Here is a 23,100-nt window from a genome sequence, read left to right on the forward strand (position 1 = left end):
GAGAGTTGATGATCGGTTTATTGATTGTGAATTCTCCAGAAACACACAGCCAATGGCTGGAACCCAGCACATGAGCCCCACCCCCTTCCTGAGACAGACATCCACTCCGCCTGGCCCCATTGGCTGAGGTTTGGAAGGCGGAGCTTCATAAACAGGTAGGGGGGGCTTTGAGCTGAGCAGCCAGTCAGCTGGCAGAGGACATACCGGACGACCCCATTGGTCCAGAGAGAGCTGCTCAACCCTGCCTCTGAACCAATGGGTGGAGCCATACATCCTGATAGACAAGCCAAATATCCAATAGAAACACAATAAATAGACATTTTTTTCCAACTACTCCCACAATGGCAAAAGTTTCACCAGGAGAATGTTCTGACCCACACTCTAAAATCACATACACAACTTGATCTATTTCCCATTCACTGATTGGAGGGAAAAATGTTGGAATGTTAATTTAATTTAAAAGAGGAACCATTTGGAGTGTTGTCCATTCCCACTCCTGTTCGGTGTTTTGGCATGTAGCTCCTGTGGCTAAACAGGGGGAAGAGATGGACAGCAACACGTAAGAGGGAGAGTCTATGACAGCGTATCGCCAGGAGCTGGACTTGTAGAGCTGCTGTTCTCCTGATTGGCTGCAGCGGTCCCTCTGGGCTGGACTTCGATGATGCGTGGTTTGTCGATGATGCGAGCGCCACGTTCTCCTTTCTCCACGATGCCGATGATCCAGGCTCCACCCCCAGACCCCTGACCCTTCACCTCTGCACAGAACCGGGCCGCCTGCTCTCTGGGCAGACTTACTAGAAGGCCACCTACAGGATGAACCAGAAATAACGTATCGTGTCATTTGGGAGTAACTTTTATTGTAAATAAGAATAAAATGTTCCTAAATACTTCAACATGATTAAAGATAACCCTGAATGAATTGTGAATAATGATGAGTGAGAAAGCTACAGAGCACAAATATCAAACCCCCAGGCTAACCTCTCACCATTACAATAACAGGGGAGGTTAGCATTTTATATCATACCCCCACGACATGCTAACCTCTCACCATTACAATAACAGGGGAGGTTAGCATTTTATATCATACCCCCACGACATGCTAACCTCTCACCATTATAATAACAGGGGAGGTTAGCATTTTATATCAAACCCCCACGACATGCTAACCTCTCACCATTACAATAACAGGGGAGGTTAGCATTTTATATCATACCCCCACGACATGCTAACCTCTCACCATTATAATAACAGGGGAGGTTAGCATTTTATATCAAACCCCCACGACATGCTAACCTCTCACCATTACAATAACAGGGGAGGTTAGCATTTTATATCATACCCCCACGACATGCTAACCTCTCACCATTACAATAACAGGGGAGGTTAGCATTTTATATCATACCCCCAAAACATGCTAACCTCTCACCATTACAATAACAGGGGAGATTAGCATTTTATATCATACCCCCAAAACATGCTAACCTCTCACCATTACAATAACAGGGGAGGTTAGCATTTTATATCATACCCCTAAGACATTGTAATGTTGAGAGGTTAGCATCGAAGGAGATGAGACCAAAAATACAAACACGAGAACAAGCAGACAAACACTCATAAAAACTAAAACCTAGATTTCTCCATACATGCATTTGGAATTTTGAGCAAAAACATACATTTGAATTAATCTGATAAAACAGTGCATTGGGAAAGTATGAAGCCTTCTTGACTTTTTCCACATTGATTTACGTTACAGCCTTATTCTAAAATTGATAAAAATTGTCCCCCCCCTCGTCAATTTCCACACAATACCCCATAATGACAAAGCAAGAGTTTTTTTTAGCAATTATTGCACATTTATATATATATATATATATATATATATAAAAAAAACTGAAATATCACATTTACATAAGTATTCAGAACCTTCACGCAGGTCTTTGTTGAAGAACCTTTGGCAGTGATTACAGCCTCGAGTCTTCTTGGGTATGGCGCTACAAGTTTGGCACACCTGTATTTAGAGTTTCTCCCATTCTTCTCTGCAGATCTTCTCAAGCTCTGTCAGGTTTGATGGAGAGCGTCGCCGCACAGCTATTTTCAGGTATCTCCAGAGATGTTAGATCGGGTTCAAGTCCAGGCTCTGGCTGGGCCGCTCAAGGACATTCAGAGACTTGTCCCCGATGCCACACCTGCACTGTCTTGGCTGTGTCCTTAGGGTGGTTGTCCTGGTGGAAGGTGAACCTTTGTCTGGAGCAGGTTTTCATCAAGGATCTTTGTACTTTGCTCTGTTCATCTTTCCCTCGATCCCGACTAGTCTCCCAGTCCCTGCCATTGGTGGTGCCACCACCATGCTTCACCGTAGGGTTGGTGCCAGGTTTCCTCCAGACGTGACACTTGGCATTCAGGCCAAAGAGTTCAATCTTGGTTTCATCAGACCAGAGAATATTGGTCTGAGAGTCTTTAGGTGCCTTTTGGCAAACTCCAAGTGGGCTGTCATGTGTCTTTCACTGAGGAGTGGCTTCCCTCTGGCCACTCTACCATAAAGGCCTGATTGGTGGAGTGCTGCATAGCTGGTTGTCCTTCTGGAAGGTTCTCCCATCTCCACAGAGGAACTATAGAGATCGGTCAGAGGGACCATCGGGTTCTCGGTCATCTCCAAGACCAAGGCCTTTCTCCCCCGATTGCTCAGTTTGGCCAGGCGGCCAGCTCAAGAAATAGTCTTAGTGATTCCAAACTTCTTCCAATTAAGAATGATGATGGCCAGTGTTCTTGCGGACCTTCAATGCTGCAGAAATGTTTTGGTACCCTTCCCCAGATCTGTGTCTCGGAGCTGCACTGTCAACTGTGGGACCTTATATAGACAGGTGTGTGCCTTTCCAAATCATGTCCAATCAATTGAATTTACCACAGGTAGACTCCAATCAACTTGTAGAAACATCTCAAGTCTCATAGGAAAGTCTGAATACTGATGTAAATAAGGTATGTTTTTTTAAATATTTTGAATACATTTTAGAATAGATTGATGAGGGACATTTTTTATTTAATCATTTTTAGAATAAGGCTGTAATGTAACAAAATGTGGAAAAAGTCAAGGGGTCTGAATACTTTCCGAAAGCACTGTATATATCAACCAGCCGTAACTCAACAGTTTGCTGTGTGTATCAAAAATGGTCCACCACCCAAAGAACATCCAGCCAACTAGACACAACTGTGGGAAGTCAACATGGGCCAGCATCCCTGTTTTGTACACTCAATGTATGCATGTGTAAATGTATGCATGTGTATGTAGTGAGCCATAAGGGGAAGTGAACATCTACCACCCCACTATCAGCAATATTTGCTTTATACACATTTTGATCTGAAACAGAAAAATTTGTCAATTTTTGCAGATTAAAAAAAGCTCTTAACGTTAGTAATGTATCAATATTGACCTTTTAACATATTTTTTTTTACAAATAATATAATATAGCACAACTTTGGATTTCACCCCATCTCATAATCGAACATTAAAAACTTTAAAAAGCAAAGAGGCCGATGCAACAGATCATAACATTAAGGCTTAAAATGTTGAAGTATAATTTCACTTTAAGTGCAGTACAAGGCAGTAGGCTACACGCGAATGTTCGTTCCATAAAGACATGGACGGGAAAACTCCATTGCCAAAAGCGCACTGCACATGCAAGCGTGACAGATAGGAAAATATCCATTCGAAATGTAGAGATCTAAAGATGCAACAACTGGCATGGGATGCTAATATGACTAGGATTATCATCAACTAGCATGGGATGCTAATATGACTAGGATTATCATCAACTAGCATGGGATGCTAATATGACTAGGATTATCATCAACTAGCATGGGATGCTAATATGACTAGGATTATCATCAACTAGCATGGGATGCTAATATGACTAGGATTATCATCAACTAGCATGGGATGCTAATATGACTAGGATTATCATCAACTAGCATGGGATGCTAATATGACTAGGATTATCATCAACTAGCATGGGATGCTAATATGACTAGGATTATCATCAACTAGCATGGGATGCTAATATGACTAGGATTATCATCAGCTAGCATGGGATGCTAATATGACTAGGATTATCATCAACTAGCATGGGATGCTAATATGACTAGGATTATCATCAACTAGCATGGGATGCTAATATGACTAGGATTATCATCTAGCATGGGTTGCTAATATGACTAGGATTATCATCAACTAGCATGGGATGCTAATATGACTAGGATTATCATCAACTAGCATGGGATGCTAATATGACTAGGATTATCATCAACTAGCATGGGATGCTAATATGACTAGGATTATCATCAACTAGCATGGGATGCTAATATGACTAGGATTATTATCAACTAGCATGGGATGCTAATATGACTAGGATTATCATCAACTAGCATGGGATGCTAATATGACTAGGATTATCATCAACTAGCATGGGATGCTAATATGACTAGGATTATCATCAACTAGCATGGGATGCTAATATGACTAGGATTATCATCAACTAGCATGGGTTGCTAATATGACTAGGACTGAAGTTTGGCTACTGGACAATGAAAGAAAGTTGATTTGAAAACCAACAGAACATGGGAGAAATAGGCCACTGATTTCAATGACATATGGAAGTCTTTACAAAATAATTTTGACTAGGCTACTTTGAAGCAAGGTAAGACATGCCTCATAATATGAAATAAAAAAATTCAGGTTTCAAACAATGAAGTATACGTTTTCAAAATGCATACTGCATATTTCAAACGTGTGACATGCTCAAGCCTGCCTACCATTGCCTATGTACTTGAAATGGCAATGGTAGCGCGCTTCAATTACCAATTGAGAAATAAAAATAGCTATATATTTTTTTAGATCGTCAAAACACGCAATTGCAGTTAGAATTGTTGAGCATTGATTGGGCACGTTGATTAATGCACGTTTGGTTCCAGCAGCAACGAAAGAGCCGTTTGGGAGATTTTCCGCTCAAATATAGGATCTGTATGTTGTGTGCTGAATAAGATAGGCTACATAACCACTAACGAAAATACGCACCAATTTAATTACACAAAGTTATGCAAACTAACCTATATACATAAGCATGACAAGTCAAATGTATAGGGTCCCTATACACTGACCAACACTTTGGTTCCTACCTTATCACAATAGTGCCTCCATAGAGACCCTACTAGTATTCTAATTCCTATGAACACCTCCCTGGCTTTTTCATTCGTTGTCATGTCAAAAAAAAAATTCAAAGTGCCCAGTATTACATTCTGACTATAGAATAATCATTTTATTTCCATGATTCCAACAATTCACTCGTGTTTTGATCTAATTGCAATATTTGGTCAAAATTAAGGCCTAGATACTTTTGGCCACACTGTGCAGCCCTTACGTGGCAGTGTAGAAATCTCAAATTAGAAACCTTTGGTTGAAGTTTGATTAAACAGTATAAAAACAGGCCTCCCAAGTGCATCGCAGTGCTAGCTGTGCCACTAGAGATTCTGGGTTCGAGTCCAGGCTCTGTCGCAGCCGGCCGCGACCGGGAGACCCATGCGGGCGGCGCACAATTGGCCCAGCGTCGTCCGGGTTAGGGGAGGGTTTGGCCGGCAGGGATGTCCTTGTCCCATCACGCACTAGCGACTCCTGTGGCGGGCCGGGTGCAGTGCACGCTGACACGGTCGCCAGGTGCACGGTGTTTCCTCCGACACATTGGTGCGGCTGGCTTCCCGTGTTAAGTGGGGATTGTGTCAAGAAGCAGTGCGGCTTGGTTGGGTTGTGTTTCGGAGGACGCACGGCTCTCGACCTTCGCTTCTCCCGAGTCCGTACGGGAGTTGCAGCGATGAGACAAGACTGTAACTACTAATTGGATACCAGGAAATCGGGGAGGAAAAAAACGGGGTAAATAAATGAATAAAAACAGTATGAAACAATCAGAATGGAGAGAGACCCAATGAAATCACTTCGAATGCGTGTTGATACCCTGGGATCACTCACTATTCATAAAGCAAATTAATAACTTTGATTACTCAAAAACATAAAATAACGTCAAATGTGAAACATATTGTGAGATGATATTTTGGTCACATCGGCCTAGTCTCCTACCAGATGTCTCCGAGGACGTCCCCCCCAGCAGGTTGAAGATGTTTCCATAGGCCTTGCTGATGGCGGCCATCTTGGCAATGATGGGGAGGTTGTGGATGACGAAGGCTACCTCGGCACGTTGCATCGTCGCTAGGTTACGGGCGTGCCCTAGCAACCCGAAGCCAGTCACGTCTGTTGCAGCGTGGGCCTGGAACCTGTGCATGAGGCCTGCCGCTGTGATCGCACACAAACACACAGTGGGTTGTTACAGACTAGGTTGCTGTGTGTGTTATGTTAATGTGTGTTGTGTTAAGTTAGTGTGTGTGTGGGGGGGGGGTACCTGGTCAGTTGTACAAATGAATGCATTCAACTGAAATGTGTCTTCCACATTTAACCCAACCCCTCTGAATCAGAGGGGGGGGGGGGGGGGGGGTTGCCTTAATTGATGGCTTGGGGATTCGAACCAGCAGCCTTCCGGTTACTGGCCCAATGCGCTTAAATCGCTAGGCTACCTGTTATATTAGTGTGTGTGTGTGTTACCTGTGCGGTTGAGTGTTGCCATGGAGAACATGGCTTCCTGGTAGGCCTGCTCCACTTCCTCCTTAGAGACCACTAGCTTGATCTTATTCCACCTCTCTGGCTGTGCGCACACAAACACACACACACACGAAAAAGAGAGGAGATGGGATCGAAAGAGGAAGAATAGAGATTATTTACCTTTTTCAATGAGACATCCTAATTGTTGGACACCACAGAAACATCTAAAGAAGCCTCTGACTTGGAGAGAAAGAGAAGAGACAGACCAGGATGCTAGAATATCACCAACTTGGTCCAGCCACCAGATAGACAGCAGTATGATACAGTACCTGGTCCAGCCACTGGTGAGCGTTGACAGCTACCTGGGTTCCTAGAGGCTTGGTCAGCACCAACACGTCCCCCGGTACTGCACTGTCTGGCCTACACACACATAGTAAGATACAGTATTGATACCAGGAAACTCCATTAGAATTGATCCTGTTTGGCCCGACTCTCTAACATCAAGAACTGATAACACCATGATCCCCGTCTGAACAGAACACACTGATAACACACTGATAACAGTCTGAACAGAACACTCCCTCTCTTACATGATGAACTCGTTGGGTTGGCAAACGACCGAGGCCACGCCCCCTATGATGATCCAGGGGTTGACCACCGTCTGGCCGCCCGTCACCGAAGTCCCGCCCTCCTCCGCCGCATCACGGAAACCACGGATCATCAGAGGCATGACACGCTCACGATCCTACACACACACACACACACACAAGGTTATCGTTTCATCACAGCCAACTGGCTCCCAGTTCTGCAAGTTGCAACTGACTAGGCATAACTCCAGGAACACATGCGCGACACACAGCAGTGCCCCAGAGAGGTTGCATCACATGGAAGTCCGTCTAAAGTCTGATATTTGTAGATTAGTGGGTTGATGAATTAACAGGCCGTTGTTCAGAAGCCACACCAGTCACCCTGCTACACACAGAGCATCAGGTTCAAAACTCATCTTATTGGTCAAATACACATATTTAGTAGATGTTATTGTGGGTGTAACTAAATGCTTGTGTTTCTAGCTCCAACAGTGCAGTAATATCTAACTAAATGCTTGTGTTCCTAGCTCCAACAGTACAGTAATATCTAACTAAATGCTTGTGTTCCTGGCTCCAACAGTGCAGTAGTATCTAACTAAATGCTGGTGTTTCTAGCTCCAACAGTGCAGTAATATCTAACTAAATGCTTGTGTTCCTAGCTCCAACAGTGCAGTAGTATCTAACTAAATGCTTGTGTTCCTAGCTCCAACAGTAGTATCTAACTAAATGCTTGTGTTCCTAGCTCCAACAGTAGTATCTAACTAAATGCTTGTGTTCCTAGCTCCAACAGTAATATCTAACTAAATGCTTGTGTTCCTAGCTCCAACAGTAGTATCTAACTAAATGCTTGTGTTCCTAGCTCCAACAGTAATACCTAACTAAATGCTTGTGTTCCTAGCTCCAACAGTAGTATCTAACTAAATGCTTGTGTTCCTAGCTCCAACAGTAGTATCTAACTAAATGCTTGTGTTCCTAGCTCCAACAGTGCAGTAGTATCTAACTAAATGCTTGTGTTCCTAGCTCCAACAGTAGTATCTAACTAAATGCTTGTGTTCCTAGCTCCAACAGTGCAGTAGTATCTAACTAAATGCTTGTGTTCCTAGCTCCAACAGTGCAGTAGTATCTAACTAAATGCTTGTGTTCCTAGCTCCAACAGTGCAGTAATATCTAACTAAATGCTTGTGTTCCTAGCTCCAACAGTAGTATCTAACTAAATGCTTGTGTTCCTAGCTCCAACAGTGCAGTAATATCTAACTAAATGCTTGTGTTCCTAGCTCCAACACTGCAGTAGTATCTAACTAAATGCTTGTGTTCCTAGCTCCAATAGTGCAGTAGTATCTAACTAAATGCTTGTGTTCCTAGCTCCAACAGTGCAGTAGTATCTAACTAAATGCTTGTGTTCCCAGCTCCGACAGTGCAGTAGTATCTAACTAAATGCTTGTGTTCCTAGCTCCAACAGTACAGTAATATCTAACTAAATGCTTGTGTTCCCAGCTCCGACAGTGCAGTAGTATCTAACTAAATGCTTCTGTTCCTAGCTCCAACAGTAATATCTAACTAAATGCTTCTGTTCCTAGCTCCAACAGTAATATCTAACTAAATGCTTCTGTTCCTAGTGTAACGGATGTGAAATGGCTAGCTAGTTAGCGGGTACGCGCTACTAGCATTTCAATCAGTTACGTCACTTGCTCTGAGACTTAAGTAGGGTTTCCCCTTGCTCTGCAAGGGCCGCGGCTTTTGTGGAGCGATGGGTAACGACGCTTCGTGGGTGTCAGTTGTTGATGTGTGCAGAGGGTCCCTGGTTCGCGCCCGTGTCGGGGCGAGGGGACGGTACTAAAGTTATACTGTTACATTGATGCTGTTGACCCGGATCACTGGTTGCTGCGGAAAAGGAGGAGGTTGAAAGGGGGGTGAGTGTAACGGATGTGAAATGGCTAGCTAGTTAGCGGGTACGCGCTACTAGCATTTCAATCAGTTACGTCACTTGCTCTGAGACTTAAGTAGGGTTTCCCCTTGCTCTGCAAGGGCCGCGGCTTTTGTGGAGCGATGGGTAACGACGCTTCGTGGGTGTCAGTTGTTGATGTGTGCAGAGGGTCCCTGGTTCGCGCCCGTGTCGGGGCGAGGGGACGTACTAAAGTTATACTGTTACACTAGCTCCAACAGTAATATCTAACTAAATGCTTGTGTTTCTAGCTCCAACAGTAGTATCTAACTAAATGCTTGTGTTCCTAGCTCCAACACTGCAGTAGTATCTAACTAAATGCTTGTGTTCCTAGCTCCGACACTGCAGTAGTATCTAACTAAATGCTTGTGTTCCCAGCTCCGACAGTGCAGTAGTATCTAACTAAATGCTTGTGTTCCTAGCTCCAACAGTGCAGTAGTATCTAACTAAATGCTTGTGTTCCTAGCTCCAACAGTGCAGTAGTATCTAACTAAATGCTTGTGTTCCTAGCTCCAACAGTACAGTAGTATCTAACTAAATGCTTGTGTTCCTAGCTCCAACAGTGCAGTAGTATCTAACTAAATGCTTGTGTTTCTAGCTCCAACAGTACAGTAATATCTAACTAAATGCTTGTGTTTCTAGCTCCAACAGTGCAGTAGTATCTAACTAAATGCTTGTGTTCCTAGCTCCAACAGTGCAGTAATATCTAACTAAATGCTTGTGTTTCTAGCTCCAACAGTACAGTAGTATCTAACTAAATGCTTGTGTTTCTAGCTCCAACAGTGCAGTAGTATCTAACTAAATGTTTGTGTTCCTAGCTCCAACAGTGCAGTAGTATCTAACTAAATGCTTGTGTTCCTAGCTCCAACAGTAGTATCTAACTAAATGCTTGTGTTCCTAGCTCCCAACAGTGCAGTAATATCTAACTAAATGCTTGTGTTCCTAGCTCCAACAGTAGTATCTAACTAAATGCTTGTGTTCCTAGCTCCAACAGTAGTATCTAACTAAATGCTTGTGTTCCTAGCTCCAACAGTGCAGTAATATCTAACTAAATGCTTGTGTTCCTAGCTCCAACACTGCAGTAGTATCTAACTAAATGCTTGTGTTTCTAGCTCCAACAGTACAGTAGTATCTAACTAAATGCTTGTGTTTCTAGCTCCAACAGTGCAGTAGTATCTAACTAAATGTGTGTGTTCCTAGCTCCAACAGTGCAGTAGTATCTAACTAAATGCTTGTGTTCCTAGCTCCAACAGTAGTATCTAACTAAATGCTTGTGTTCCTAGCTCCAACAGTGCAGTAATATCTAACTAAATGCTTGTGTTCCTAGCTCCAACAGTAGTATCTAACTAAATGCTTGTGTTCCTAGCTCCAACAGTAGTATCTAACTAAATGCTTGTGTTCCTAGCTCCAACAGTGCAGTAATATCTAACTAAATGCTTGTGTTCCTAGCTCCAACACTGCAGTAGTATCTAACTAAATGCTTGTGTTCCCAGCTCCGACAGTGCAGTAGTATCTAACTAAATGCTTGTGTTCCTAGCTCCGACAGTGCAGTAATATCTAACTAAATGCTTGTGTTCCCAGCTCCGACAGTGCAGTAGTATCTAACTAAATGCTTCTGTTCCTAGCTCCAACAGTGCAGTAGTATCTAACTAAATGCTTGTGTTCCTAGCTCCAACAGTAATATCTAACTAAATGCTTCTGTTCCTAGCTCCAACAGTAATATCTAACTAAATGCTTGTGTTCCTAGCTCCAATAGTGCAGTAGTATCTAACTAAATGCTCGTGTTCCTAGCTCCAACAGTACAGTAGTATCTAACTAAATGCTTGTGTTCCTAGCTCCAACAGTGCAGTAATATCTAACTAAATGCTTGTGTTCCTAGCTCCAACACTGCAGTATTATCTAACTAAATGCTTGTGTTCCCAGCTCCAACAGTGCAGTATTATCTAACTAAATGCTTGTGTTCCTAGCTCCAACAGTAGTATCTAACTAAATGCTTGTGTTCCTAGCTCCAACAGTGCAGTAATATCTAACTAAATGCTTGTGTTCCTAGCTCCAACAGTAGTATCTAACTAAATGCTTGTGTTCCTAGCTCCAACAGTGCAGTAATATCTAACTAAATGCTTGTGTTTCTAGCTCCAACAGTGCAGTAATATCTAACTAAATGCTTGTGTTCCTAGCTCCAACAGTGCAGTAGTATCTAACTAAATGCTTGTGTTCCTAGCTCCAACAGTGCAGTAGTATCTAACTAAATGCTCGTGTTCCTAGCTCCAACAGTGCAGTAGTATCTAACTAAATGCTTGTGTTTCTAGCTCCAACAGTGCAGTAGTATCTAACTAAATGCTCGTGTTCCTAGCTCCAACAGTGCAGTAGTATCTAACTAAATGCTTGTGTTCCTAGCTCCAACAGTGCAGTAGTATCTAACTAAATGCTTGTGTTCCTAACTCCAACAGTGCAGTAGTATCTAACTAAATGCTTGTGTTCCTAGCTCCAACAGTGCAGTAGTATCTAACTAAATGCTTGTGTTCCTAGCTCCAACAGTGCAGTAGTATCTAACTAAATGCTTGTGTTCCTAGCTCCAACACTGCAGTAGTATCTAACTAAATGTTTGTGTTCCTAGCTCCAACACTGCAGTAGTATCTAACTAAATGCTTGTGTTCCCAGCTCCAACAGTGCAGTAGTATCTAACTAAATGCTTGTGTTCCTAGCTCCAACAGTACAGTAGTATCTAACTAAATGCTCGTGTTCCTAGCTCCAACAGTGCAGTAGTATCTAACTAAATGCTTGCGTTTCTAGCTCCAACAGTACAGTAGTATCTAACTAAATGCTTGTGTTCCTAGCTCCAACAGCGCAGTAGTATCTAACTAAATGCTTGTGTTCCTAGCTCCAACAGTACAGTAGTATCTAACTAAATGCTTGTGTTCCTAGCTCCAACAGTGCAGTAGTATCTAACTAAATGCTTGTGTTCCTAGCTCCAACAGTACAGTAGTATCTAACTAAATGCTTGTGTTTCTAGCTCCAACAGTACAGTAATATCTAACTAAATGCTTGTGTTCCTAGCTCCAACAGTGCAGTAGTATCTAACTAAATGCTTGTGTTCCTAGCTCCAACAGTGCAGTAATATCTAACTAAATGCTTGTGTTCCTAGCTCCAACAGTGCAGTAGTATCTAACTAAATGCTTGTGTTCCTAGCTCCAACAGTGCAGTAGTATGTAACTAAATGCTTGTGTTTCTAGCTCCAACAGTACAGTAGTATCTAACTAAATGCTTGTGTTCCTAGCTCCAATAGTGCAGTAGTATCTAACTAAATGCTTGTGTTCCTAGCTCCAACAGTGCAGTAGTATCTAACTAAATGCTTGTGTTCCTAGCTCCAACAGTGCAGTAGTATCTAACTAAATGCTTGTGTTCCTAGCTCCAACAGTGCAGTAGTATCTAACTAAATGCTTGTGTTTCTAGCTCCAACAGTACAGTAGTACCTAACTAAATGCTTGTGTTCCTAGCTCCAACAGTGCAGTAGTATCTAACAATTCACAACAATACACACACATCTAAAAGTAAAAAGAATGGAATTGAGAAATATATAAATATTAGGATGAGCAATGTTGAAGTCCGGAGTGTGTGTGCGCGCACACACACACACACACACAGTGGCAGCACAAATCATGGTACAAACATTATTGGGCAGAGACAACAGCACAAAGGGCAAGAAGGCGGAGACAACAGCACAAAGGGCAAGAAGGCGGAGACAACAGCACAAAGGGCAAGAAGGCGGAGACAACAGCACAAAGGGCAAGAAGGTGGAGACAACAGCACAAAGGGCAAGAAGGCGGAGACAACAGCACAAAGGGCAAGAAGGCGGAGACAACAGCACAAAGGGCAAGAAGGCGGAGACAACAGCACAAAGGGCAAGAAGGCGGAGACAACAGCACAAAGGGCAAGAAGGCGGAGACAACAGCACAAAGGGCAAGAAGGCGGAGACAACAGCACAAAGGGCAAGAAGGCGGAGACAACAGCACAAAGGGCAAGAAGGCGGAGACAACAATTAGGGTTGCAAAGGGTCGGAATCTTTCTGGAATGTTTCCATGGGAATTTGTTCTTAACTGACTTGCCTATACAAAAATACAAATTCAATTCTAAAGATCTTGCACACTAATGAGATGCTATTGAGCCCACACTACTACACTGTCTGAGCCAAGGACTACATGCTTTCTGGTAAGTTTTGATTACAATACTGGGTGGGGTGAATATATTATTAGACATACATGTTTTTTAAACTAGTAAATAGTAGCCTACAGCAAAGTGTGTTTAAATAATTTCTAACAATTTCTTATAGTTAGTTTGCTACCATGTGGGTTTTAGCTTGCTTAAGCCTGCTAACTGAGGAGTGTTAATTCACCTGTTTCCATACATTTCATTTTAAAACATTCTGACAAAAGGAGTTGCTTAACTATTTATCTGTACATTGAACTGTATTTGATTTTTTAAACACATTTTTTTCTAATCTTTACAGGAAAATGCCACGGGCGCTATCTGATGTGGGGAAACATTTCACTGCAGCTAATGTAGAAGGAAGAGCTGTGTACATTTGTAAATACTCTGCCAAATCATATGTGAAGAATACAAAGATACAAAATCATCTGGCCAAGTCCATAAAGTTCCCGCAGCGCTCACAACAAGCAACCTCTGACAAAAGTCCCTCTACTTCTATTCGAGGTGAAAGGGATGAATGAGACACCTTATCGATAGCAACAGCTCATGGTCCTCCTGGAATCAGAATGAGACACCTTATCGATAGCAACAGCTCATGGTCCTCCTGGAATCAGAATGAGACACCTTATCGATAGCAACAGCTCATGGTCCTCCTGGAATCAGAATGAGACACCTTATCGATAGCAACAGCTCATGGTCCTCCTGGAATCAGAAGGAGACACCTTATCGATAGCAACAGCTCATGGTCCTCCTGGAATCAGAAGGAGACACCTTATCGATGGCAACAGCTCACGGTCCTCCTGGAATCAGAAGGAGACACCTTATCGATGGCAACAGCTCATGGTCCTCCTGGAATCAGAAGGAGACACCTTATCGATGGCAACAGCTCACGGTCCTCCTGGAATCAGAAGGAGACACCTTATCGATAGCAACAGCTCATGGTCCTCCTGGAATCAGAAGGAGACACCTTATCGATGGCAACAGCTCATGGTCCTCCTGGAATCAGAAGGAGACACCTTATCGATGGCAACAGCTCATGGTCCTCCTCGAATCAGAAGGAGACACCTTATCGATAGCAACAGCTCACGGTCCTCCTGGAATCAGAAGGAGACACCTTATCGATAGCAACAGCTCATGGTCCTCCTGGAATCAGAAGGAGACACCTTATCGATGGCAACAGCTCATGGTCCTCCTGGAATCAGAAGGAGACACCTTATCGATGGCAACAGCTCATGGTCCTCCTGGAATCAGAAGGAGACACCTTATCGATGGCAACAGCTCATGGTCCTCCTGGAATCCAAAGTGTTTTTGTCTCAATGGAGGAACGTAGTCAGAGAAATGCTGATGAATGTCTTGCTCACAGGCAATGGGTATTGGAAGGGATTTCTGAATGTTCTTCGCCCAGCATACACCCCTCCAACCAGACATGCTTTATCTACTCATTTGCTGGATTCAAAGTTTAACCAGTTCAAGTGAAGGTCAAGCAAATCATAGAGAAAGCAAGACTATATTGTAATAATCTCGGATGGGTGGTCAAATGTTTGTGGGAAAGGAATAATGAACTACATCTCCACCCCTCAACCAGTATTCTACAAGAGCACAGACACAAGGGACAACAGACACACCGGTCTCTACATTGCAGATGAGCTGAAGGCAGTCATCAATGACCTTGGACCACAGAAGGTATTTGCACTGGTGACAGACAATGCTGTGAACATGAAGGCTGCTTGGTCTAAAGTGGAGGAGTCCTACCCTCACATCACACCCATTGGCTGTGCTGCTCAAGTATTGAATCTGCTCCTCAAGGACATCATGGCACTGAAAACAATGGATAACATCTACAAGAGAGCCAAGGAAATGGTTAGGTATGTGAAGAGTCATCAAGTTATAGCAGCAATCTACCTCATCAAGCAAAGTGAGAAGAATAAGAGCACCACATTGAAGCTGCCCAGCAACACCCGTAAAGGTCTCGCCAAGAAATGGCCATATCACAGTCTGCCGATATGGACAGCCCCATCAAGAGGATCCTCCTGGATGATGTATTTTGGGAGAGAGTGGTAAGCAGCCTGAAACGCCTAAAACCTATAGCAGTAGCCATTGCACGGATTGAGGGAGACAATGCCATCCTGTCTGATGTTCAGACTCTGCTTGCAGGTTTAAGGAGAAATCCATACTGCCCTGCCCACTTCACTGTTGCTCCAAGCAGAGGAAACTGCAGTTCTGAAATACATCAAAAAGCCTGAAGCCCAAACACACCGCAGCGTACATGTTGGACCCCAAGTATGCTGGCAAGAGCATCCTGTCTGGTGCAGAGATCAACAAGGCCTATGGTGTCATCACTACCGTGTCTCGCCACCTTGGCCTGGATGAGGGCAAGGTTCTTGGCAGTCTGGCGAAGTACACATCCAAGCAAGGGCTTTGGGATGGAGATGCAATATGGCAGTCGTGCAAAACACAGAGTGGCAAGAAAAAGTATGTGAACCCTTTGGAATTACCTGGATTTCTGCATAAACTGGTCATCACATTTGATCTGATCTACATCTAAGTCACAACAGACAAACATAGTGTGCTTAAACCAATAAACACACAAATTGTATTTTTCTTGTCTATATTGAATCCATAATTTAAAACATTCACAGTGTAGGTTGGAAAAAGGTATGTGAACCCCTAGGCTAATAACTCCTAAAGCTAATTGGAGTCAGGAGTCAGCTGACCTGGAGTCCAATCAATGAGAAGAGATTGGAGATGTTGGTTGGAGCTGCCAAAAATTAGTTTGCTATTCACAAGACGCATTGCCTGATGTGAACCACGCCTCGAACAAAACAGATCTCAGAAGACCTAAGATTAAGAAATGTTGACTTGCATAAAGCTGGAAAGGGTTACAAAAGTATCTCTAAAAGCATTGATGTTCATCAGTCCACGGTCCCAGAGAGAATACTATAGATATCAAGAAAGCCAGTCAGTTGATTATTGACAAGTTTTTCCAACACTTTTGATAAACAGGGCAAAATAGAAATAGGCCATTAACAGGATCAGCTTGATCTCCCCCTTTAAATAAAGGAGGCACCATGGCTGCCTTCCAAGCAATGGGAACCTCCCCAGAGAGGAGAGACAGGTTTAAAAGGTCAGAGATACTGTAGGCTTGGTGATGATAGGGGCAGCAACCTTAAAGAAGAAAGGGTCTAAACCATCTGACCCAGATGTTGTTTTGGGGTCAAGTTTAAGGAGCTCCTTTAGCACCTCGGACTCAGTGACCGGCTGCAGCGAGAAACTTTGTAGCAGGGCAGGGGGAAAAGGTGGGAGAGGCATCGGGGCTAGTCACATCAGAAGGGGTGGGAGATGAGGAAATGTTGGACGGGCAAGGAGGCATGGATGAGTCAAGTAGGAATCCTGACATAATGCAGTGGTGATTAAAGAGCTCAGCCATGTGCTTCATGTCAGTAACAACCACATCATCAACATTAAGGGACGTGGGCAGCTGTGAGGAGGGTTTATTCTCCAGGTCTTTAACTGTTTTCCAGAACTTCTTGGGGTTAGACCCACAGAGAGAGAACTGCTCCTTAAAGTAACTAACTTTGGCCTTCTGGATAGCCTGAGTGCACTTATTTCTCATTTTCCTGAATGAGATCCAGTCAGCCTGAGTATGCGTGTGTCGAGCCTTTCGCCAAATTGAATTCTTGAGGTGGAGTAACACTGCCAGATCACGGTCAAACCAGGGGCTGAACCTGTTTTTCATTCTCATTATGGGAGCGTGTTTGTTAACAAAACCACTGAAAATATCAAAAAAGAAGGTCCAAGCGTCTTCAACAGAGGAGATCAAGCTGATTCTATACCATGTTACAGAGGGGATCAAGCTGATTCTATACCATTTTACAGAGGGGATCAAGCTGATTCTATACCATTTTACAGAGGGGATCAAGCTGATTCTATACCATGTTACAGAGGGGATGAAGCTGATACTATACCATTTTACAGAGGGGATCAAGCTGATTCTATACCATGTTACAGAGGGGATCAAGCTGATTCTATACCATTTTACAGAGGAGATCAAGCTGATTCTATACCATTTTACAGAGGGGATCAAGCTGATTCTATACCATGTTACAGAGGGGATCAAGCTGATTCTATACCATTTTACAGAGGAGATCAAGCTGATTCTATACCATTTTACAGAGGGGATGAAGCTGATTCTATACCATGTTACAGAGGGGATGAAGCTGATTCTATACCATTTTACAGAGGGGATCAAGCTGATTCTATACCATGTTACAGAGGGGATGAAGCTGATTCTATATCATTTTACAGAGGGGATCAAGCTGATTCTATACCATTTTACAGAGGGGATCAAGCTGATTCTATACCATTTTACAGAGGGGATCAAGCTGATTCTATACCATTTTACAGAGGCCAGTTCATGAAGGAAGGCTTGTTCATTCAAGTTTTTTAGCAAGTGTCTATGACAAATCAGGACAGGTCGTTTCACTGAGCAGCCATTACGAACACAGGCTGTAAAACAGTGATCACTAAGGACATGACAGAAAACACCAGACTGATACCTATCAGGATTATTTGTGAGGATAACATCAAGGAGAGTAGCCTTTTCTGGATGTTTGGAGTCATACCTTGTGGGATTGGTAATCTGAGAAAGATTTAGGGAGTCCCATTGCTTTAGGACTTGGTCAGGTGGTTTAAGCATGTCCCAGTTTAGGTCACCAAGCAGAACAAATTCAGACTTAGTGTAAGGGGCCAGGAGAGAGCTTAGGGCAGGTAGGGTACAGGTCGGTGCTGATCCAGGACGATAACACCCAGCAACAGTCAACAAAGAGCTATTTCAAAGCTTAATGCTTAAAACCAGCAAATCAAATTGTTTGGGGACAGACTTAGTGGAGACAACCGAGCACTGAAGGTGTTCCTTGGTAAAGATTGCCTCTCCACCACCTTTGGAAGATTCGTCTTGCGGAAAATGGTTATAACCAGAAAGGTTATGAATGAACCATAATTCCAACTCATGACGTTACTACCCTGCATGAATCCGCAGGTAGCTAACCAACCAAGTTCAATGTTACCTAGCTAACATTAGGCTATAACTAGCCTAGCAAATGGCTCTGAGATACAAATAATAAGATCATACACGAACATTAGTTAGCGAGCCAGCTAACATTAGCTAGCTAACAGTACACTTTAACTTGAAATGAACTTTGTCAAAATAAGAAACGTGTAATGTCTAAAAATGTAGCTAGCTAGACTATCATGGATGGCCGCGTCTCCTGTCACGGATGCCATGGTTGCCCTTTAGTTTGAAGATGTAATCCGGAGACAGGGGTTTCCTCCATCTCTTTAGCTATCATACTCTAATTCCACTGATTTCAAAACTTGGTCCTCCAGAAATTGGAGAGCAACACTTAAACTTATATATATTATATTTTATTTATTGACTTATGGCTAAACCAACTAGGCTCGTAATTTTACAATGTTATTCATATTTACAGACGGCATACAAGTTTGTTATTAAGGCACATGAAAGTTCACATTCGAGAAAGCATTTCTGCCAAAAAATGCATTTTGATAGAATTTTCTTTTTTAAGTTCAAACGGCTCTTATAACGTGCAGAAAACACAGGCTTTTACGAGAGCAGAAATCAGTGAAACATATCAGAGCACAAGTCAGAATTGGGGCTAGCAACTGTAGATGGGCCAGGGTGTACATGCACATTTCCAAATATCATCAGCAGTAATACAGTCAGGGCACGGCAGAAGACAGGGAGAGCTCTGCAGAGTTGATTTACAACATTTGAATGTGCATAAGGATGGCAACAACATCATATTGCACAACAATACCTACCTGCTCAGACATCTTCTGGCTGACACTGAGTAGCATCAGCATGTTGTCACACTCTGTGATGCCCATAGCATAGAGATCACTGAGGACATTAGCACACGCTATCCTTCCCTGGGGGGGGGGGGGGGGGGAGTGATGTGAGCAAGGAGAGAGAGATGTGGGGAGGGAGAGAGAGAGCGAGAGATGGTGGAGATATGTGGGGAAGGAGAGAGAGACATACAATCTTGTAAGGGATGGGTCACCAACTGGCGATTTGACAAGAAAATTAAATGTAAATCACTCATACAGATATAAGTTGGAGCATAAAGCCTGCCCTAAGAAATGTTAGGAGATGAGAGGCTACAATGGAGGTCAGGTGTCAGAACTCACCATCATGTAGGGGTCATCCACCAGAGGGTAGAAGAAGTCTGTAGTTTGGACCAATGAGAGGCCTCCATGTCGCAGAGGGACCACACAGGAGTCCATGCCTATACCTTCACACACACACACACACAATTTAACAATATTCATGCTACCATGGTATGCAATGATTGACTGATTGATTTATAAACGGGGATGAAAGTAAGAAAATTAATTCTGTATGTACTGTATGTTGCAAGTGGATGAACATGAGTGGGTAGCCTAATGTTGCAACCTGGTCTCAAAGCATTATATTATTCTGTACAGTAGGGGCGGCAGGTAGCCTAGTGGTTAGAGTGTAGAGGCGGCAGGTAGCCTAGTGGTTAGAGTGTAGAGGCGGCAGGTAGCCTAGTGGTTAGAGTGTAGAGGTGGCAGGTAGCCTAGTGGTTAGAGTGTAGAGGTGGCAGGTAGCCTAGTGGTTAGAGTGTAGAGGTGGCAGGTAGCCTAGTGGTTAGAGTGTAGAGGTGGCAGGTAGCCTAGTGGTTAGAGTGTAGAGGTGGCAGGTAGCCTAGTGGTTAGAGTGTAGAGGTGGCAGGTAGCCTAGTGGTTAGAGTGTAGAGGTGGCAGGTAGCCTAGTGGTTAGAGTGTAGAGGTGGCAGGTAGCCTAGTGGTTAGAGTGTAGAGGTGGCAGGTAGCCTAGTGGTTAGAGTGTAGAGGTGGCAGGTGGCCTAGTGGTTAGAGTGTAGAGGTGGCAGGTGGCCTAGTGGTTAGAGTGTAGAGGTGGCAGGTAGCCTAGTGGTTAGAGTGTAGAGGTGGCAGGTAGCCTAGTGGTTAGAGTGTAGAGGCGGCAGGTAGCCTAGTGGTTAGAGTGTAGAGGCGGCAGGTAGCCTAGTGGTTAGAGTGTAGAGGCGGCAGGTAGCCTAGTGGTTAGAGTGTAGAGGCGGCAGGTAGCCTAGTGGTTAGAGTGTAGAGGCGGCAGGTAGCCTAGTGGTTAGAGTGTGGAGGCGGCAGGTAGCCTAGTGGTTAGAGTGTAGAGTTGGCAGGTAGCCTAGTGGTTAGAGTGTAGAGGTGGCAGGTAGCCTAGTGGTTAGAGTGTAGAGGTGGCAGGTAGCCTAGTGGTTAGAGTGTAGAGGCGGCAGGTAGCCTAGTGGTTAGAGTGTAGAGGCGGCAGGTAGCCTAGTGGTTAGAGTGTAGAGGCGGCAGGTAGCCTAGTGGTTAGAGTGTAGAGGCGGCAGGTAGCCTAGTGGTTAGAGTGTAGAGGTGGCAGGTAGCCTAGTGGTTAGAGTGTAGAGGCGGCAGGTAGCCTAGTGGTTAGAGTGTAGAGGCGGCAGGTAGCCTAGTGGTTAGAGCGTTGGTCCAGTAACCGAAAGGTTTCTGGGTTGAATCCCCAAGCTGACAAGGTAAAAATATGTTGTTCTGTCTCACAGAACAAGGCAGTTAACCCACTGTTCCCCGGTAGTCCGTCATTGTAAATGAGAATTTGTTCTTAACTGGCTTGCCTAGTTAAATAAAAAAAAATGTAAATCCGAGACACTCCTTTTAGTATGATAAGTAACCAAACCAAACTTAACGTAAGGCAAAAATGAATGTATGGTGGTTGGCTGGATGGGGGGGGCGTATAACGTCAAGCAGCCGTCACGTTATACGCCCACATCAACATCGAATCGCATCATGGACAACTTTAGCTACTTTGCAGCTACTTAGCATGTTAGCTAACCCTTCCACTAACCCTTTAACTTAACTTTAAGCGAGCTAGCTAATGTTAGCCACCTAGCTAGAATTTGTAACATATTGTACATTTTGCAACACATAGCACAAATTGGAATTTGTAACATATCTTACGAAATGGGTCTAGTACAGCGTTTCTTAATCCCGAGGACACAAAGGGGTGCACATTTTAGTTGTTGCCTTAGTGCTAAACCTGATTCAAAGCTTGATGATGAGTTAATCATTTGAATTAGCTGTGTAGTGCCAAGGCAAACACAAAACATGCACAGCCTTTGGGTCCCCAGGACCAGGATTAAGAAACACTGGTCTAGGCCATCCACAAACTAATACATACCACACGAAACCGTAACATATCATACTAAATGGAGTGTCTCGGATTTACGTGCAGAATAATACGAAATAATCTGAGACCAAGTTGAGTAAAGGATCCCTTTGAAGTGATTGATAAAAAGAGTCAAAAAAATCATGACTGGTTGTTTATGCCACAATAAAAATGTAATACATTTTCAAAGTTAAATTAAATTTTTATGAATAGTCCCACAGAGATCCTATTGAATTAATAGGGGTTATATATGGAATTCTATGATTAGGCCCATCATTTCTGGAGGTCCAGTACCGGGAAGAAATAGTACTTTCACCCCTGTTTATTAGAACACCGTGGACCTGCCAACGTTATTCATTTACTAACAGCAGTTAGCTAGCATGATGAGAAAGACACCATCAACAGCTATTTGGCCTTGCAGCAGAGATGCTAAGAGATAAGACGCACGGGAACAGCCCTAACTTCAGCTAGCATACATACTGCTAGTTGGCTAGAGAAGGGACTTGTTTGTTAGCTATAGATTATATGGCTGCATTGCTAACTTAGCCACGACATACTTAGCTAATCAGCTTATGTTAGTTTGTTAATAATAATAAAAAACAAGTTAGCTACATTAAATAACTTGACAAGTTTACTTGAAAACGAATATAATTTTGCTAGCTATGCTAACAAGCTAGCTACCTGGTTGGTAGCTAAAGAACCGTACCTAGTCGGGGGCCAGCGGAGGTGTTGTTGGGAGTGAGTTGTCCGAAATCGGTGCCTTGGTCCCCGGTTTCCCCCGGCCGGTGAGGCTCCAGTCCCGCCAGGAGTTTGAGCAGCGTCTCCTGGGGGACCTTGCACCCTCATCCCTTCATATCCGAGAAGCCCGTCAGGCGGAAGCCAGCGTCCAGGCCATGCTCTTCGGGATGGAAAGGCTTGTATCCCGGGGGGAAGCATGCTTCTGTCCCCGCCGAAGCATCAGTCGGTGGGATGGGAGGAGAGGTAGCTGACATTGTTGGGTAGTTAGCGGTCTGTTTGGAGGATAGCTCGACTAGCTAGCTAGTTCAGATCCCAGCAACAGAGAAGAGAAGAAAGCGTGTGTGTGATGAATAGAAACAAAGATTGTGTATATACTGACAAGAAACATGTATCTCCGTCCTACCGATTGGAGTCGTTGTCCACAAATCGGCCCCGCGGGCTGTCTAGCTCCCGCCTATCCTTTCTTTGGATTGGTGGATACGTGACCTTATTGTAATCCTATTTTTAATATTTGAATAGGGTTGTTGTCGTCATCGCTTGTATTCAAGGTGAGAGCCGCTTTGCTACTAGCCTCATCTCATGAATATGCATAACCATCTCGACGATGCTTGGGTTGTCACGTATCCTACTTATTTCAGTTCAAGAGTAACAGTTTATGCATTACGAAACTTATATTCGATCAAATAAATCTCACTTAGCTAATAAGCAACTCATTTTATTGTTGACCAAATTCGACACTCTCATTGACCTCCATACAAAAACT

At 43.6% G+C, this 23,100-nt stretch overlaps 1 protein-coding gene across 1 annotated transcript; it reads right to left on the reverse strand.

Annotated features, from left to right (window-relative positions):
- On the reverse strand, positions 1-23,100 carry sephs3 (selenophosphate synthetase 3). Its single transcript, XM_071373285.1, has 8 exons — positions 22,306-23,100; positions 19,580-19,683; positions 19,214-19,321; positions 7,228-7,382; positions 6,967-7,057; positions 6,641-6,740; positions 6,122-6,334; positions 1-806 (listed from the first exon to the last, which is right to left on the reverse strand). The coding sequence occupies exons 1-8, from the start codon at positions 22,589-22,591 to the stop codon at positions 574-576; spliced, it is 1,290 nt and encodes a 429-aa protein (XP_071229386.1). The 5' UTR covers positions 22,592-23,100; the 3' UTR covers positions 1-573.

This window comes from Salvelinus alpinus, chromosome 28 (genome assembly GCF_045679555.1).
Source record: "Salvelinus alpinus chromosome 28, SLU_Salpinus.1, whole genome shotgun sequence".
Classification (NCBI taxonomy): domain Eukaryota; kingdom Metazoa; phylum Chordata; class Actinopteri; order Salmoniformes; family Salmonidae; genus Salvelinus; species Salvelinus alpinus.